The following is a 20,623-nucleotide window of genomic DNA, read 5'->3' on the forward strand; positions in this document are numbered from 1 at the left end:
ACAAATGAAGAGGTAGTTTTAGTATCTAACTCCTAAACAGTGCTGCAGGTAACCATGATCTTGCACCTGTACCAACGGATGAGCATGGACAAGAGCTGACTGTGCTTTTGGACGCAAGTTAGCAGGAGAGCAGCCTCTCCAGCTCCCACCAGCTTCATGAGCCCAGTTCTGGCCCCTCCAGCACCCTGGGACACGAGTGCAGGGGTCCATCTGCAGCCCTGCCCTGGTACCAGGGCACTGCCCACTCATCTGGGCAGCTTTGGCTCCAAAATGCAGCTGAAATGCAAAGTGCTTCACCAGGCCTACAAAGAGCAGCACACTCAAATTCCAAGCAAAATGTCACAATAAAATACATTCACCCATGTACTTCAAAGGCCACACCGGTAAAACCCAAAGTTTCTAGCTGTCCAGAAACTCAAATAAAAGCTCTTCCAGCCACAAAGAGCAGTACAGCCAAAGCCATAGAAGGAAACACAAAGCCTAATATCACAGCCCCACAGGCAGCTGGTGGGTTACTAAAGCAACAGCCCTGGCCTGCTACACAGCATGAAGCTGAAGTCTAGAAGAAATCACCTTTTGACTTGCTCCTGTTCCTCCTATTTCCTCCTATTTTTTTCTGGAATCCTCTTGGCTGTTTCCAAGGCCTGCCCATCTTTTACAGGGAAGAGTTTGCATGCATTAGGAATTGTTACACACACACACACACACACACGTATTTATCTATATATTCTGCAAAGATTTGGAATTTGTATGGCTTATAGTCATATCCTCCCACTTTAGGTAAACTTCTGGTAAAGAATAGTAAGTTCTGATCAGGAGAAAGAAAATATTCATAAAATTAACTGTTCTGGAATGAAACACCAGTTTAATACACTTATTCAGTCTTCCATTTACATAAAATGTTGCAATTGTTAGAAGAAAATTGGAACAGAACATCTCATAAGTTAAAAGCATGGCAATACTTTATATAAATAACATTATTTTTAAAGTCATAAAAGGCTCACCGGATGTTTGGCTGAAAGTCTGCCAGTCGCGGTTCCTGTCTGATTCCACGTAGAGGAAATAAATCCCTTTAAAGCAAATAAAGTAAAAGTCAAAAAGAAAAAAAAAGTACTCATACATGTAATAGGGATACGTTTCTCTAAAGTTTAATTAATGCAAATATTAGTAATGAGTAACTGCAAACATTTGCCGTGATTTTGCAGCAAACTGCAATGCCAACAAGAAATGTTTTATCATTTTTATACAAAACATCTTAAACTGTAAATGTTGCTATTATTTCATATCATTTTAGGACCTCTTTGAAATATCACATTTAACAGGCTATGAGTTGCATTTTTACCTTTTTCATGCATGTTAGTAGGCCGTCCACATAGGTTGATTTTATCTTATGAACCTAGATCACATAAACATGAAATAAAAAGGCAAATTCTTATCCATAAATATAAAACATTTTCAAAATAAAGATACTCTTTAAATACTTCTTTTCTTAAAAAAAAAGCATACAAAAAGCTCTATTTTGAAAATATTAGATTCAAGTCAGCTGTCGAGTTGTATCTCAAAGCCAGATCTATGCAAATGAATCAACAAACGAATCAGAATTTATATTGCCAATGAATGACATAAAAGGCACCCCAAACCTTCACTTTTTGCCTTTATCTTGGAAATACATCTCCTGAAAGCCTAATTAATGTTTATTAAGTAAAAGAGCATACTAAATAGATTGGTTTGAATTTTCAGGAAGTTCTGTCACCTGAGAAAACAACCTAACGAGTCATGTCCTTACTTTATTCATTATATTACTTTAGAGCTCAACTTTTTTTTAGAGGGTTTTATAGCACTAGACAAATTTAACAGCAAACCTTTCCAAATGCTTTTGCAAAAGTGTTTTATTAGCTACAGTTAATATAGCACAAAACAGAAAAATAAATTTTAAATTTAGAAACCCTTCAGAATACCTATAACTTAAAAATATTTAATAAATTTAATAAATATTTAAATGAATTCAAATAACACCCTAGCCAATATTTTTTCACTTAGTTACAAATATGTTATTTCTTGCTTAGTTTTGATCCAGCACAACTGCGATATGTAAAAAATACATCTCACCTGGCGGTATTCTAAAATTATCTTTGGCAATGGATGAAGATCTTGCAACTTATTTAACTGCAAAATAACAAACTTGAATTACTCTTATACTTTTCTGTTAACTGGTATTATTTAACTATTTAAATTTAATCTCTAGATCACAGTTTATGGGGTTTTTTTAATATTTAAATGAAAATGCCTCAGTCAGTAAATAAAATGCAGAATCCTTTTTTTGAGGAAGAAATTCTCTCTCCAAAATGAATTGACTAAATAATATTCTAGAGAGGAGGACTGGAGGACTGAAGAGTGTCCTTCCCTTCCAATTTCTCAGAGAGGGATCAAAAGGTACATAGAGATAAAAAAAAAAAAAAACTTTTCCACAAGTTTCCACAAGGATATTGAAAACACAGGGGGTTGTGAGGGATTGTGGTTGTTGTCTTTTTTCTTTTTTTTCCCTCTATTTTCTGTCTTTCTTTCTATCTTTTATTTTTCTTTTTTTTTTCTTCCTTTCTTTCTTTTGCTGCTGAACAGCATCTACATACAAGGGAACATAATAAAAGTACATAAAAAAAAGCAAAGAAATGGGTTATTTTATTCTGTCCTATAATGGAAGGTCTGGGAGACTTTCAAGAAAAAGTTGAAATTGTAAGATCAAAATCAATAAAATTATGTATATTTCTGTTTAACGTGCTTATAAATTGTAATAAAATATTACTAAGAAAAACAATTAAATCTTTCAAAGACAGATTGGATGCATAATAATACAACAAAGATACCCGGAACTACAGTAGATCAGGGTGCAAAACAGACATGACTTTACCAAAAGAGATTTAAAAGGACAGATTTCTTTATCACTACGAGAGAGAGACAACATATTAATTAAGGTTTCAATTTACTGTTTTTTAATTAAACCAGCCTTGGCAATCATTGGAAACAGAGAACCGGACTAAGTAAAAACCTTACTTTGATCTACTGCAACAAGTTCTATGTTCCCAGAAAAAGAAGACATTCATTCTATTTCAGAAATCCTTCCCATGTCGCAAGGCCCACTTGCTGCTATCCAGTATTACAAGATTTGATCTCTAGCACCTCCTTCTCCTTGAATGTGGTGTGATTCATATCGTTATACTGTTGATATTGTCTCAGGGACACTAGTTGACCTGAAAACTGAATTTCCACTTCATACATAAGAAGCAAATACTACATTTTTACCTTTCCAAAACGTGTTTGTTTTGTGCTCTGAGTTTATTATTTTAAATTTAATCCCCAAGCTGGACTAATCCAATTACTACATCAAATCATAGAAATTGATTCAGGTACCCAGAGGTCTCCTCCAGTATGAAGGAATTTTACTATTATTTTAACAAAAGAAAGGGGAATCTACCTATGCCTCTCAAAGTTATCAGTATGTCTGCAATCTGATCTTGACTTCATAATTTTCAGACAAGTGTTTCTGGCCAGGCTCTTGCACTTGTGGGTGAGCACACGCTGAACGACTGCATTGCTGAAAATGATCTGCTGCAACGACAACAGAGCTGGAAAAGCTTCCCAGAAGTAATAAATAATGCACTGGATTTGAAGATGCATTTGATCTTTTGTGCAGGCATATCAAAATGCTAAGACTGTTTGGTCACCTACGTTCTAGGGAAACAAGATTCCACGACATACATGCAGATCTCACACCAAATATAACCTCTCCTAATGAAGGTAATCATCTCCACAGAGAAAACAAAAATGAGGAAAATCCAGGCACAGGAAAAGTAAAATGGACTATACAAAGAATGTGACGATTCCCAATTCAAATTATAGATTGCCAGTTCTAAAACTGATTTAAGAGAATCTGTCTATAGGAAAGACAAAACTTGGTATTAGAATAGACCTACCTGTAAAGTCATTGCAATGTGTTTCAAAATTCTAAGAACTGATTTCTGAGAACTCTGAAAACCTCTTTTTTTCCCCCTTTATTTCTGACAAATCTGTACATAGTATAAAAGCTGTCCTTGTATATTAAGCCTAATAAATGTCAAGGGCAGCAGAATTCTTCTCTTACCATTCTCAATATATGCTAAGATAGACAAACTCCCTCCCCTTCATTGACGGCCCAAGTTAAATAAGTTTGATAAGTGCAATACAAAAACAAACCAAAACCATTACACAGAACAGCTTCCGAATTAGGCATAAAGTTTAAAAACCGCTCCCAGTCTCACCACAGCTTCTGAAGTGGATTCAACTTGTTGTATCTCAGTTTTGGGAATTTTCTCACACAATGTATGCAGTTTTAATTTTTCAAATAATACCTGTATTAGGAAAAATATAAAAGAAAAGTTTCAGTGTTTCCAATCCTGAAAGCAGAATGGAATATGTTTGAACTTAAGTTTCAGAAAACAGATTTCCAGGAGAATCTAGCTAATCATGCTTTAGCAGGGTGAATAGATCATACGATCTCCAGAGGTCCCTTCCAATCACATCTAACCTATAACTCTGAAAACAGAGCTGAAACAAATAGAGAAATAAATATATAGAATTTAAAAGATCAAATTATTTCATTATTTGTAAAATTAGTGTATTTGCCAAAATCATTTTTCTTGCAAGCGATTTCAACACAGATTAGCCAACATTGTCAAATTTATGACAAAAATGTTGTATCCTCCATTACAAACAAAAGACAATAATTTTTATGTAAAAAGATTGCTGAAGTTGTAACAACAACTTTATATGCTTTATAATTCTTCTGTATTAAAATTGCCTAATCTTAATAGTGTAGGCATTACCTCTCTAAGCTGAGCACTGCTCGTCACAAGGAACTGCTCTCCAGCCACTTGATGGGCTTCCTGCTCAAGTTCTTTCAGTCGCAACTAGAAATAATTAATTGGAGTTATTCTGCTCCTAGGTTAATAAGTATATTGAAGTTCTAGCTACAAATTGGTACTTCCTAAATGCATAATCAGTTTGGGCTATCAATATTTGTTTCAGTGGATTGCTCATGTACTCTTCAAGCCATGTTTCACCACAATCTGAGAAGAGGATTTACTGCAGTAGGAAGTACCAAAATTTCAAGGAAAATAATTTAGATTTTTGATGGATGATGAAGGTCTGTCAGAAGCACAGCTATGCAAATTATTCTGGCAAACTTCTGGTAAGCCTGCCAGACCACTAAGATTATTTATTTAGACTTCAAAAAAGCATATTCTTGTTATGTTGCAAAATTGTGTTCTCTTGTATGTATTTTAATTGACCAGGAAACAACAAACTTAGAACTATAAGAATACATAACTTAGAGTGTTTTATAGGCAAAACATACATATATAGAAATAGCTATCTCTTCTCAGAAAGATGGTTACTAGTAACTGTAAAATATTCAGTAGGATTTCTATTCTACAACACATCTAAACTAAAAGAAGCAAGGATTTGGAAAGCATTCTTTGTATGGGGCAAGGCCAATGAGGTAAATGTGCCTCTAACTTCTACAGATAAAACAGAATTATCCTAATATGCAGACTTTGTTACCTATGTTTGTATATAAAAATCTAAGAAACCCAAAACTTGAGTTGGAAAACATGACAAAACAGAAAAGATTTCTCTTTTTAATGCAGTTATTCTCCATATCCAATCAGAAAAAAAATCTCCAAGAAAAAAGACCAGTAAAATTTACCCCCAAAATTTCTGATGTTTTTTTCAGTTCTTGTTTGTTCACATGTATTTTGTGTGTCTCCATCACTGTAAATACAAATACGTATTGAGAACAATTATATACCTCTTTAAAAAAAAGTGTATTGTTATACAATGAACTAAGCACTACAATAAGAAAGAAAAACTTAAGATTCTATTTTCCATTTGACACTGACTTGCTTGAGACCCTGATCAACTTGGCTGTGTCCAGTTAAATGCTCTAAATAAAGCATGAATGATGTCTGTAAAGTGCAAGACAAAGTATGTAAATAGCTTGACTTTTAGCGGGACTTGTGGCAAAAGATTTAAATACATTTAAATAAGCATTTTTTTCCCTAAGTTTGGGCATTTACAGTTCATGCTTTTGATCTTACATGCCTTTTAGTCTGTAAAATGGAAACTCTGGAACTCACACAGGTTTCCGAAGGAAAGGCAACATTTTGTATTCCAAGTTATAACATTCTATTAAAATATGGTAAGTAGGTTGTGTGAAAATGGTAAAGAATCATATTTGGAACCAAACTTTCATACCTGCCAGAATTTTGATCAGTGGAAGCTCTAATGTGCAAAATAATTTCCACAAACCTTGAACCTGTAAAGCAAGACGGAAACACAATCATCAGTACCAAAGAATGTCATTTAAAATGTATGTATGTGAACCTATTTTTCCAGCAAGTAGTATTTCATTTTTATATGACAAGATTGCTTGTGGAATGAAATATCGCTTAGTATGAACTAAGATACCTAAATACAGACCATTTTATCATTTTGTGGGGAGAAGTACAGGGATAGTAAAAAAAAAATATGCATCTCTTTTCTAAACTGTTGAATTTCAGAGTAAGCTCCATTATAATAGTGCCTACACTTGTGTCTTTTCTTTTTTCACATGAACAGTTAATCAATGACTCAATATGCACTGTTTTATTGCCATTAGGAAGAAAACAATGAGCAATGTACACTGTTTCTTTATAAGAGCAGGCAAATCTTTTTTTCCTCTAATGAAGCAATCGGGCAGCAACATCCATCTAGAAACTCCTCCTGTAGGGTGGCTATCTGTGCTCCTGAGTCCTTGGTGTTTCCCCGTTGCCCTCCTTTGCAGACTGTCTCATCACGCTGCTGGGCCACTTACATGTACAGACTAGTACCTAGAACACTAATACTCTTGTCAGTAAATCTCAGCCCTACACTTGCTGTATCAATTTCAATGAAAAATACTAGAATCTTATACTGTACCATCCATTGGAACCTGAACATAACTCTACATTCTGATACTCTTCCAGCCATATGACTACAGGGAAAAAAAAAAGGAGTAGTAATGCTTAACACAATCTACTGAAGTTTTTGCTCCCAAGAAAAACACATTATAATACTCTTATCTGTAACAAAAACCAGCTACATGATTTTTTAAGAAATAGGAAATAGAAGATCATCCCATATATCTTCAAAATGCCAAATGAAAATATAGTCTCAATCTAAACATTTCTTGCTCTTAGAATATTCATATAAATGTGTAAATTAACTGTTCATAGGAAAAACTATTCTAAAGATTATCCTAAGACTAAATGCTTCCCTCTAGTAAAAAGTAGATTTATTAGACAACATTTTAATGTTGACCAGAAGTGTAAATCAGGAATGTTTGAACCTTCCATTTCACTTGTACAGATTCTGATCTGAATGAGGCACATCACCAATGTTTTCTAGTTCCTCTTACTACTGCTGAAATTATCAGGATTTCTTCTTTTCAAATTTTACCTGTAAGTCATGAGCAAGATCCATCATTACACTGTAAAGTTTCTCCAAATGTAAACCTATGTTTTGATACTGAAAAAAAATCAAGACTATTATTAACAAATTCAGAACACTATCTGACCTAAAAGAGATTAAATTGTAGATTTTTCCATATTTGTCTCCTATTACATTTAGCATTTTAGCAATATTTTTAGAGTTGTGATAAACACAATTCAGACACATGCAGAAATGCAGACACGAGCATTCAATATTTTACCTGTTCAATAATTTACATTCTGCACAAGTATGGAGAAATGGTACCACTATGCTACCTTTGACGCTGAGCAAGAATTCTAATACTACTTCTAAAATACAGAAAATCTGGTTTGCAGTTTCATTTCTACTGGCAGAATTGCCCCCTTTCATGTGCTTTCCTACTATTTCAGCAAGCCCAGAACCGAGAATGAAAGACACAGTTATGTGAGGCACAGGGCAGTAGCATTTGCAGATCCCTGTCCATGACAGTTTAGGAAAAATCTGTAGAAAATAGAACTGTAGGGTGCTCAGGCTTATTATTTTGTTTGACAACATCAGCTTAATATACATCAGATGGAGGATCTGTTAAGAGCTGAACTCAATAGTGAAGCCAATAGAACGTTCACCACTTCAAAAGACAAACTGATTAAAATTACTCATTCTCTCTCTCAATAGCAAAAATGCTGGAGACTGACCTAGATTTGACTACATACTTGCTGAAATGGGTACTCCAAGATCGTTTATATTAAATTAACATAGGCAGAGTTAGAGCTCAACTTAAAATCTGCTTTCCACATGAATTTCATCTTTCTGTCAAGAATGGAAAACACTGATTGACAGGAAAGCACATGGCCATGAATTCCAATGGAAGACTTCCAAATTGGAGGGGAAAAAAAAAAAAAAAAAAACCCCACAAAATCTGTTCCTTGACCATTTTATAAGTAAACTTGGTTTACTTATACTGGGTTTGTCTTAAACTTATATATACTTTGTAAGTATACTTATAACCTGGGTTTGTCATTCATTCAATTTGTGTTTTAAAGGAATCGTAGTGGTTCTAAGTCTATTTTATTATTTCCATTCCTATCTTTGAGCTGATGGAGCATTAGGCTGAGACTCTTCTGCTAAGAGTTGCAAAAAGTCTCTTTTCTCTACAAGCCTCCACTTGTCCTCCAGCTTCCCTCCTTCCTGCCTTACTTCCTTCATTAAATACCTATAATTAAAAATATATATGGTAATTTATTATACAAATCATGTATAATGATTTATAATATGTATGGGAATTATGCAAATCATGAAATGTTGCAGCTACATCAGCAGGCATTTCTGACCAGCATGGGAACTTAGTCATGTTGATTCAACATCAATTTTTAAGAAAAGAGGGGAAGTGTCTAGGTAGCAGAAGAATGGGAGACACTTCGTACTTATAGGAAGTCAAAATTCATTCTAGAAGCAAAACTGATAACGTGTGTACGGTGCCTCAAGTAACAAAACATTAGCAAAATAAAATTTTAAAATTTCAAAGAAAAAGATCATACATAATTGCCTTAATAGGCTTGCCAATACATGCATCCCTCTACTATTGTGCTTATGATATTGGGAAAGTAACTAGCTTTAAAATACACCCCACCTCATTCTCCTTGATATCAGCCACACAGAAATCGCCCTCTTGCCTTAAAAAATGCCCTTTTTATCCTTTTCTCATCACTAGATTAATGTCATGGTGGGGTGTTTTTTTTTTTCTCTTTTTTTTTTTTTTTTTAAATGTAAACCTGCGCATGCATGCTAGTCACTACTTACAAGTTTCTCTTCATGGATCTTTTGGACTCTGGCTTCAAATGGTTTAGTTCTTAATTATTTGCCAAGATCATTTCTTGCTCAGTTCCATTATGATACCCCAAGGTGCGCAGTGCAGTGTGTGCCAATTGCCCTGAACTCCACTGCATGTTAAAAGAAGACGCAACTATTTCTCTATGGGTAAGTATGTTTTTAGTCAGAAAACTATTACACAGCAATGAATCTGCTTCACTCTGAGCAGGTAAGTATTATTCTAGTCTTTCTGCTACATAAAAGCTTTAATTTCTTGTTGTAAACACCTCTGCAATATTTTTCATAATAAAACTCTACACTGAGTTATCTTTAAACGTTATTTTTAACTTTTCTACTCTTAACTGATTCAAGACCATCTTATTTGTACAGCTGGTTGTTTGCTTTGAGCTACAAAAATAAAGTTTCACTAAACAACAAACTAATCTTCTGGTTAATAGATTTCTTTCAAATCCTAATATTTAAAGGGTAAAGAAAAACTAGTAACTCATGTGTAATTCATAGAGGGGGGAAAAAAAAGAAGAAACAAGAAACAGATTACAGAGAGGAGTGGATTGGATGGATACTCTGTGTGATTCTGTGATACTAGTCTAGTAAAACCTGGGCTGGAATTTGTAAGAGTGAAAAAAATGGAAAAGGGAGATAAACTGGCAAAAGAGGCTCTGATTGAAATGCAGAAAAGAGGAGATATTAAATGAAATGATGAATGTATCTGCAGGGCATGCAGGGAGAAAAAGAAGGAAAGCCACCCAGTCAGTCAGCCAGCCAGCAGAAGGAAAACGATGTCAACTGCGAATAGTGAGCAGAATAGACTAGAAAAGGTCACTGTGTGTCCACGTACCAGGCTAGTTCTTTCCTAACCTCTGCACAGCACCACAGTGCTACCCTCTGGCCTCATGCACACCTCTGCATGCCCTCTTATCAGTTTCTGATGGTGAAAAATAGGCACCAGGAGCAATATATTGGTTAAATATAAACTGGGAGTTTATATATAAGCAAGGAGTCAGCAAAAAAGCACTTGGAAGCCTTTCCAAGTGTAGGGCAAGAAAATAAAATTAGACCTAGAGGAGTTTAAAACAAACTACTTACCAGTGCATTTCTCAGAGAACCTGTGTCTGTATTTACTTTTTTCATGGAAAAAGACTTTTCAAAATACTTCTGGATTAAACACTCAAAAGAGGGAACTGTGTCACTAGGGTTTATCAGCCATGCTGCAATTCTTGGATCTAAGATGACACTGTCAGCAACTACAAAAAATATAAATATTATTTTTGTTTTAATCAAAATATTTCCATTACTTCCAATATTACCAAATATTTGCAAAGATTTGCCCACCTTTCCTACAGATACAGGTCATAAAGGGACAAGCACATAAGCTACAAGAACATTAGAACACTGAACTGGCAGCTGCAATCTATACCATGACTGCATAGGAATAAGCTCAACACTAAAAAGAAAATTTGGGGGAAAAATTGTAAAATTTGTAAATTTTACATTTTTTTACTTTTATTTTTGTAAAAAAAAAAAAAAGTGGCTTGTACAAGTCTCTCTTCCTTATCCCTGACAAATCTCAAACTGAAGTTTTTCTTATGGGCATGTCAGAAGCAGTTTTGCTGTTGACGTTACCCGAGTCAACATCCATTACATTGGTATAGTGGGGGCAGTAGATTTACTTCCCAGTAATCAGACTTTTGAGTTCTGCAATGCATGTATAAATTCACATATTGGGTGCACAACACTGTTCTCATAATGAGAACCTTTAGTCTTGCTGAAACTTCTGTCCTTATGGTGCACTTTCACTCATATTCATCTAGTTACCCAAGATGGTGCAAACCTAGTGCTATTTCATTTCCCTCTTACCCACAACAGCCACATATTCATGGTAGTACCACAAAGAAAGTGACAGAAACTAGTCAGAATTGAGATATAACCAAGTATAAGCATAAGTAACCTCTTAAGTAACCATTAAATATTTTTAACTATTACTTAAATGACACCTCTTGGGTACATTTATCACTCAGTGATACCTAGAAGCAAGTTTTAATGTCCATAATGCAAGATACAGCTGCAGAACTACCCCAAGTAAGAGCTGTACTAGCCTTGTTTTCCTCTAACGGTACAATTGGTGCTGAAAAGAAATCCATGTGGCTGCTCAGCAGATGTTAGGATGGGAGACACTCAAGCGGCTTAAGCTCTGCTGGAGTGCCCTCAGAAAACTGAAGGGTGCTTCATGTGCAGGGCCTCACATGGATAGATGATGTAGGTTGTTATCCCCTTCTTTCAGTGGAAATAGCTCTTCATCTCAGAAGCTCGCAGATGCCAAGGAACAGCCTCGGAAATCGTCTCACTCCTAAGAGCAAGGGACTAAGGGGGCTCTGTCATTCGGAAGGACGCTCTTGGCCTTGGAATCACACAGCTGAGGAAGTCTGTGCAGCTCAGAATTCACTCCAAAAGGAATCCTGGATCTACAGGATTTCCACTGCTCCTTCAGCAAGAAGCGCTACAGAATAAACCAGTCTTTGACAACTGCAGCAGACAGGTTTGCCAGCAACACAGATGATGCATTGTGAAGAGGCAAACAGAGCAATGCTCCAGGCAGCAGATGGAGTAGGAGAATGTCTAAAAAGCTGCAGAAAAGCGCTCTCTTCAAGCAGGGCGACACTGGACATTCACAAGCTCAGGACTTCATGAAATAAGCACTGACTTCCCTAATAAGAGTAAGGGAATCTTACCACAGCTACATGGAAGAAAACTGCAACAGAATAGCCTTGGTGAGATCTCCTAACAATCCTTTTTTCACATCTTTGCTTATGATGAGCACACAAAACAGGCTCTAGTGAAAAAGGACGAAAGAAATCAAACATCCCTGGCTCATCTATCCCTTCTTCCCTGACAGGAAGGATAGTAGCAATGAGAACTAGCCAAAGTCCTGAGATGCTCGATTCAGAGAGCAAGAATATATGGGAACAGAAACCTCTGCCAACTTTCTCTGGAGAGTAACCCAGGGAATAGACTTAAGCCTATGACTCAGCACTGCAGGATTTAGTAGGTACCAGTGCAGCACAGTAAGATCACACCAGGATTAGACCCATCCAGGCAATAGGGACTAAGAAGGTTATCATCAAACACTGGAAATGTTTCTGTAAAACTCTGATCATCTCTTCTATTGTTTCTGTGTTAACTGGGAGGACAACAGTTGGAATCACATTGTCACTTAGACAGTAAAGAGAATAAATGTGAGGTCAGCAAATGGAAAGTGGCCACGAGGTGTCCTTACAAAGTCAAGACCACAGAAGCTTCCCCTCTTCTCTGTAATAAAAATAACTGGCACAAAAGATACAACTTCAGTAATGAAGAGGTGAAAACAACAAGTTCCACACAGAGGAAGGCTGCCTGTAACGGAGCGCTCTCAGCAGCAGGTGAGGGCTTCTCGTGGCACCAGACAAGCTATGACCAGGAAACCAACCTACCACCCTTAGTGACAGAGCTAGGGGTTCCACTCTCAGGAGCATCACCCTACGTCTCTTTAAGCTCATAATGACATCTCAGTGCTTGCTTCACTTGGCAATGGCAGGATTTTATCTTTAGAACACACAAGTTACACAAACTATTTCTTACCATGGCAGAGACGTGAGTGAAAAAACTTGTGTACAACTTCTGAGGCTTAAAGAAATTAAACAGGAATTCTTTGCTGTTCCTTCAGATTAGTATTCTGTGACTCAGAGGATAACACAGATCTACTATTTCCTATCATGAAATCTTCTCCAACAACAGTTCCATTACAACATTCTCACTGTGTGCACAATTTTCCCCCTTTCCCAGGGCTAAATAGCCTTTCTACAGATCCTTGGACCAGATCCTAAGCAAGTTCAAATAAACTGCAAGTTTATTGTCATTTTCTGATGATGCCTTTCAGATGCTGAACACAGCACGTAGAAAGAGTGCCCTCTAAAGGGACAAAAAAATGTCATGTTATAGGTCCACCCACAGATCAAAAAAAAATCATTATTTTTAGATCTTAATTTACTTTTTTTTAAACCATACACAAGAGTCTTATTTATTTCTATCAACTAATTGAGGACCCAGTCACACAATTTCCAATTTTGACAGCTGTGAACCTTTCTGGATTTTATTTTAGCGTCTCCTCTTGAGCAGAGGGAGTTTTCTTAGGAACACAAAACATGAAGCAATTGGATCTTTTCAGCTGCAGTCAGCACTTCGTCAAAAGCTTTCATTTTCCACTCAAAGTTGTCCTTAGTTATTCACCATTTTATTCCTACTCCTGGAAGAAATACATCATCTTGACATATCACCTCCCAGAAGGAGCTTTCTTTTCCATGCTACTAGAAGTCTGTTTTCCCAAATATTACTCAATCTCCCAAATATTATTCAATCTAGTTACTTCTATATCTAGTAATTTTAACAGAAACATTACCAGCAAAGACAGCATAGGATTCAATAATAAATTAGTTCCAATAGTTACCTTGTTTCCAGCTAATTTCACTATCATAAACTGCAAGTAGCGTCCTCAGGAAATCTTTTGCATTGAAGCAAATAACTGGAACTTTGCAATGCAGCATTTGAAATAATATTTGCCTGCGTAAAAGAGATCAAATAACAAGAACTATGTCTTGTAACTATGTAGGGAACACATTTAATTTCACTCATGCATTTAATCAGTACCACTAAACAGTTAATACAGGGTTTTTCTTTATTCCTGGAAGAACAGGATACCTTAGCTTAATATTTAGTTCTCAGTTTAATAATGCTAGAAACTTCATTTGGCTCTAAATGAAACATATTCACAGATGTGCTTTATCATACAGTCATAAAGAAAATAAATCTTTACTTGACATTCAGAATTAAAGGCAAGTTTAACGCAAAGCAGCAACTGGCATCCCTGTAATATTTCAATGTACCCAAACAGATTCACAGAGGATTCTGATTAAGTTAATCAAGGTTAGTAAAATCACAAATTAAAAATTACTGCACAGCCTAAATTGTCACAATTATCTACTATTAACATGCTGTTCAAGTGCAGAATGCTTCATCTTATGTTGCAAGTTCTCTGACCATGCTGTTTGAAATAGAAATATGTATAATCTGTGCTAACTCTGAGTGTGGTATATTTGAGTAGGTCTATTTTGAGCAATATAAGAAAACAATTGTTACTTAAAGAGCTTTCAAGATTATTTATCTTTGTTAATATGAAACAATAGCAAGCTTTTAGACAGATCAAAATTTGTCAGATCATATGATCTTATTTTACACTACATAGGTCCAATGTTACGTATCTCCACCAATCTAAAACCTAATAAAATTAACTTGTTTATTCTTGAATTCCTTTTATTCACCAGAACTTGATGTACTAATATGTCGACCTTAATTCCTAACAATCTATAATCAAACTAGCAACAAATTAAAAGATTACTTTTTATATTTCCAGTATTACAACTGGAGAAATAAAGATAAGTGAAGTGACTTGTGCTGGAAGAGTAGAAGCTAGGCAGCTAGAAAGCAAGTCAAAGATCTTAAAAATAAATTGTTGATGCTACATAATTTATTTAATTAAGCTGCTATTAGTTATGTGTCAAGCCTGGGCTAAGGCAACCAACATGGACTTCAAGCACAGGGAGATTAAACCTGGACTAATGTGTAATCTGTAAGAAACAACAGACCCAACATTATAGTTGCTAACAACATACCTAAAAAAAACCTTATTTTTTCCTACACACACTCACCCAACATACTTCTTGTGAGTCTCCTCTTGTTTCCAAACGGATGAACATTCCATTTTTAAATAAAGTAATTTATCATTTTGATTAGAAGCATCCCAAGTATAGGCAGTTGAAGAGTTACTGGGAGAGCAAAGGCAATTTGTCTGCCTCTTCACTAAGACAACAATTCCTTTTACTGATGAGGTTAAGACCTGTCAAGTACAATAATAATAGTGTTCCCTCAGACAAATTTACACTATCCTATAGAAAAAAAAAATCCACACATATTTTAGGATATGAAGCCCACTGATACATGCGTTACTACATACACTATGAACATTTATGTTATGTATGACAATATTTGTATATTGTCATACAAATGCTTCAGATTTGCAACAAAAGTCACTGTGATGGATGCACTATAAAACAGAAAAGGTGCTAATTCAAACATTCTCATTTTAGCACGCAAATGAATATTCAGCCTAAATGATTCCCTTTTCTGCAGCTTTTACTTGGTAAAAAAAATGTAGTCAGAAGCATTAAGGTTTCCCTCCTACATTTACATTTTGGTAAGCAACATCCTACATAATTGTTCCAGATTCTGGACATTTAACAGTTTTCTGTTTATTGAAATCACATGCAAGTTTCAAATATCTCTGAAAAACTAATTATGCCTAAAACAGATGATTCACTAACCTGTTCTGAGTTGAGCAGTGAAGAACCATCTTGAAACACCATAGTAGTTACAAATGCCCCTGCCTGTTTTATAGTTGCAATCAATTCTCTTTTTTCTTCATATCTCAAACTTGTGATATCCCGAGGACAATTCTCGGATGACTCTGCTTTACCAGAAGCCCAATTATACCTTCCTTCATATGAAGGCAAGGAGTTCTTTACAAGAAATTTTCTTGTTTTCTCTGAGCAAGATGTACATGCATCCTGCTTTCTTTTAAGGGATGTAGCTACATTCTCTTCACCATTCTTCACTTTTTTTGCTTCTACTGAGAAGTTTCTTTCCCTGTGTACCCATTTTGGCAAGCCTGGATCCTGGTAATGTACAGGGGCACTCAAAGCAGACTGTGACAATGAAGAGCCCGCTGTTTTGGTCTCTTGACCATGAAACGTTTTGTTGACAGGCACTGCCCTGGCTGTTTGAGCAGCGGTAATTTCTTCAGAGTTGATAGAGGTGTTTATAAGCACAGAATCACAAATCTTCTGGAAAAAAAATGCATATTTTTTATTGAACCAATTATTCAACTTATTATGAGCCGTAAAAACAGACATCCATGAGTTAATTTGGAAAAGCTCTTCAGAAAGTGACATTCCATGAAAAAATGTTATTGATGCTAACAGACCAAAGAGATAGTTTGGGGAGGAGAAAGGGAGAAGACAGACTATATTATAGGACGTGAAATTCAAATATATATCAAAAAAAGGTTAATTTGATTTATATTGCCCGTGTTAATAACCACTTTTTTGTTGTTAATTCAATACTGACAATGCCAACTTGGCAGACAGAACAATCATTTAGTCTACTAGTCCGTCTAATAAAGCGAGCGGGACACCAGCAACGTTTGTCTGAAGAAAGAGGTGAACATTTATTGCCATGTCTGGCTTTAGCATTCAGAGCTTTTTTTTCACGACCACTTAGGGTCTTAAAGAACATCTGCTTTAGAATGACTGCTTTGCAGATTCAAGTTCACCGGGCCACCTGATCTCTACTAACTTCTTTGAAAAACTTACCCATCATAAAACCCAACAAAATATATACAGAAGTTGTATGGGAATAGTATTATCAGGCATAGGGATAAATAATCTATTCCATTCTATTTAAAACCAGTGGGCCTAGAAGAGCTATCAAGATGGCTGGTCTTTTGTACTCCCGACACCTCCAGATCTCTTTTTAGCACCTATTTTCTTTTCTTCTGCTACTGAACAGCATTAAAGAAAATATTACATGCCAGTGCTGTGATTCTGTCATCACTCTTGATTTCTTTTAGTGAGTTCCTATCTATCTATATATATATATATACCCACACATGCCCACACATATACATATATAGCCTCGTGTGTGTGTATTTATAATATATATATATTTCCCATAAGGCTTTATACAGTTAATAAAATAAAGCTGGTAGTTTAATTTATGCAGGCATTTAAAATACTAAATGATATACTGATTTAGAAATTATACAAAGGCCACAGAATCTTACCACTCTGCTGCAGGCCATGTGGGCATTACATGGGCCACATTGGCTATGGATGATGCAAGAGGACAGTTCACATAACACAAGCCATTTCCATCTTGCTCTGAAAAGTGGTCTGCCGGATTTCAGGGAAGTTCTTTTGAGTGTCAAGGATTTTTCAGTGATAGAGATTTATGAACATTTTTTAAATCCTTACACCTGCCTGAATGCAGTTACCTTATGTATTTCTAAGCAATCTTGCCATGAGAGACTAATTTCCTGTTAAAAGGAGAAATGCAGCATTGCAAGGCTCACAGACATAAGTGCAACACAAGAGAACAGAGAAAAGTTTTTATCTGCATCATGAGTATGCACAACTCAGTGACATGTCCTCTTAGAAAAAAGTATTCTATAAAAACTGTTTTGATAATTTCTTCACTCTTACAGTATGCCTTAGAGCTTGCCTTTTCATTTTCCAGATGCGCATCATTATCACCTAGTTTATTTTCCTTTGTCTTCTCTATACCTTTAAAAAAAGAATGCAAAAAATTTTACAATACGGTCACCTTTACAAAGGTGACAGCAATATACATAATTTAGCTAACATACAGTGTTAAATCCTTCACATTTTTACCAAACAAAATATTTGCAATCGAGTTTTCCATGGCAACTGTTTTCCTCAAATTAATACCACTTATGCTAAAAATGGCCCTTCATGTTCTTAAATGTGCGTATGTAAAAATGCGTCCTTTCCCCATTAAAAAAACAAAAACAAACAAGAACAACCACTTTGCTACCAAGCAGACAAATATTATATTCACTCTGTTCTCAAGAACCATTAGCATAAGACTACAATTATTGTGGGGGAGGAAAAAAAAAAATAAAGACATACATTTCACACAGCTTATCTGTTTTGGGGGAATTAGGATGAATTTTCTTCTCCAAAATTTTATTCTGTACAATGCTTTATTTACATACACATCTTTACCACACCAAGCCCTGCAGAGTTGTGCATGTTCCACCTTGGGAAGACAGATTTTTTTTTTACTTTGTTTATCCTAGCAAGAACATGTTACCATGAGGAAAGAACAACAGAGAACAAGAATTCAGATATATGAAAACTGTAGGGAGTTTATATAATGACAGGCTAATATACTGACTAACACAACAAGAAAAGAGAAGGCTCACTAGAAAACCTCACTATTAAAAAAAAAAAAAAAAAAAAAGAAACCTCACTAGAAAAACATGTATTTTTTACCATTCTAATTCCTGGTCCATATGGAGTATAATATTCAACCACTCTTTTCACAGATCAGCTATAAAATTTGCATTACCCTCAGCAATCCATATTATGAAAGTGAACATCTCAAACACGCCAATAACCAACATCTAACCAAATATAAGGGAAATTGCTCCCATTTACTGAGTTCAGTCTTTAAAAATTTTAACAAGGTAAACCAAGATCAAATCATCTCAGACTATAACATGAGCTTTATAAATAAGAGATCGAGCATTGCTGTATCTGTAGCTTCAAACGTTTGAGATTAGTTTTTCTTGACAGGACATTTAGCAACACTACTGTATAAACAGTTTGTATACTGCATAGTAACATGTATAGTAACTCAGTTTACATTCACTTTTTACATGTCTTTACAATTACATTCACTGCTTCATTACATCTAGTAACTTTTTCTTTACAAATTCAGCTTGCAGGGACCATAAGGGTTTCATTTCTCTCTCTGAATACACAGTACTCAACATGACATGTATCTAAACACGCAGGCAACCTCCAGCTTTTAATTTATGAAAAGCATCACCAGATGGCAGTAGAAGCCCATTCTTACCTTCAAAGTCCTTTTTAAGGCTGAACGGGCCTATTACAGGCACTGCTGCCAAGACAACCTTAATTTCAACCACTATTACAACATCGCAGATATTTCTCTTACCTGAGCACAGTATTGATCACTTAAAGACAACTAGATTTTTCTTAAGTAGAATTTAATTTAAAGATTCTATCAATAAAATGCAGTTCAATACAGTTGAAAACAGACCAACTTGATGTTTAAGGTAGTCACATTTTTTCTCTTTGGTCAGCTATTGCTATTCCTAAAAGCAATTCAAGTTGTACATTTGTTCTTAAGTCTGTATGCCAGAAACAATCATAAGTAATCACTAAACAGGAAACAAGAACAAAAAAGCCAGTCATGGGGCATGTGCAATACTAAATGCTTACACAGATCTTTCCCTCCCCAAGTAAGGATTTAGGAGAGAACAAGCTCATTTGGCTAAAGCTACTGGATTCCTTTATGTTATATTAAAAAAAAAAAAATACAGCTTGGCAAGAGTTAATAGATCAAGAGCAGATAATACAGCATGAGGCAGGGAGTTCATAGCTGTAAAACAGGGAACACTGAACAGGGAAATTATGGAGAAGAAATCATAAGTAAAAAGCAATTATATTAATACAGAACAGGGATCTGATTTTCTGTAAATAACTTTTTTTAAAGATTAGTCTGAATTACTACTTATGCAAAACCAAGGTTGCAGTGACATGATGCACGCAGTAGTGAGACTTAAATCTAGTTAGCCAAATAATGTTTTGGATTACAGCTGAAAAGTAGTTTTCAGAATACTGAAATTAAGCAAAAAATCCAGCTTTTATTATCAGGTTATTTCTCAGGCTCCCAGACTGACAGAAGAAAACATGTTTGAGATTTAAAATTTCACCTTCCAAGACCCTCCTACCATCCACTGTGTTCTGAGCAAAGCATTGGGCTTTGCTCAAGGACCTGCTTAGGCCCTCCTAACCTGCCCTGCTTTGCTCCATCTCTGGGACTCCTGCTAGCTCTTCCTTTGTAATTTCACACATTTTAGGCGCTGTTTTACTAACAAATGTGCATTTAAAAACAGACACAAATTTAGTGAGCTCTAGGCATTCTTGCAAGTTCCCATCTTTTCCAATCATCTTCAAATATCTGGTCCAGATTATAGTTAACATATACATTTATTAGTTAATTCACAGTTTGAGCTTGGCTGTATGCAGCAAAAATGGTTAAGAGGAAAGAAACAGTGCAATTGAGGATAGTTGCCAGATCCTAGGTGCTTGTGCAGCATTATTAATCAGAAGAATCCCAGAATATTTCTCTAAGTCATTACAGCTAAAATCAGCATTCAGCAAACACACTCTACCAAAGTACCCTGTAACTATCTGTATTTGAATACAGATATAGATATATTTGATTTTACATACACAACCAAGTATACGTACAAAGTATACAAAGAGAGGTGACTAGAGGTCTACGACTAGAGGTTTAAAGGCCAAGCCATGTGATGAGGTGGGAAGACCCTGAGCACCTGGAGGATGGTGAGACA

General features: G+C 35.6%; 1 protein-coding gene across 1 annotated transcript in view; it reads right to left on the reverse strand.

Moving 5' to 3' along the window:
• Positions 1 to 20,623, reverse strand: part of POLN (DNA polymerase nu) — a 79,905-nt gene that overhangs the window by 58,740 nt on the left and 542 nt on the right. The window contains exons 3-15 of the mRNA XM_026034060.1: positions 17,704 to 17,777; positions 15,762 to 16,280; positions 15,090 to 15,277; positions 13,832 to 13,944; positions 10,438 to 10,595; positions 7,510 to 7,578; positions 6,289 to 6,349; positions 5,741 to 5,805; positions 4,860 to 4,943; positions 4,296 to 4,385; positions 2,110 to 2,166; positions 1,343 to 1,396; positions 1,005 to 1,070 (exon numbers count right to left, since the gene is read on the reverse strand). Coding sequence (XP_025889845.1) covers positions 1,005 to 1,070; positions 1,343 to 1,396; positions 2,110 to 2,166; positions 4,296 to 4,385; positions 4,860 to 4,943; positions 5,741 to 5,805; positions 6,289 to 6,349; positions 7,510 to 7,578; positions 10,438 to 10,595; positions 13,832 to 13,944; positions 15,090 to 15,277; positions 15,762 to 16,280; positions 17,704 to 17,777 — 1,598 coding nt within the window. The remainder of the gene's footprint in view (positions 1 to 1,004; positions 1,071 to 1,342; positions 1,397 to 2,109; positions 2,167 to 4,295; positions 4,386 to 4,859; positions 4,944 to 5,740; positions 5,806 to 6,288; positions 6,350 to 7,509; positions 7,579 to 10,437; positions 10,596 to 13,831; positions 13,945 to 15,089; positions 15,278 to 15,761; positions 16,281 to 17,703; positions 17,778 to 20,623) is intronic.

Source organism: Nothoprocta perdicaria, unplaced genomic scaffold (assembly GCF_003342845.1).
Source record: "Nothoprocta perdicaria isolate Ctin4 unplaced genomic scaffold, notPer1 scaffold_14, whole genome shotgun sequence".
NCBI classification, from domain to species: Eukaryota; Metazoa; Chordata; class Aves; order Tinamiformes; family Tinamidae; genus Nothoprocta; species Nothoprocta perdicaria.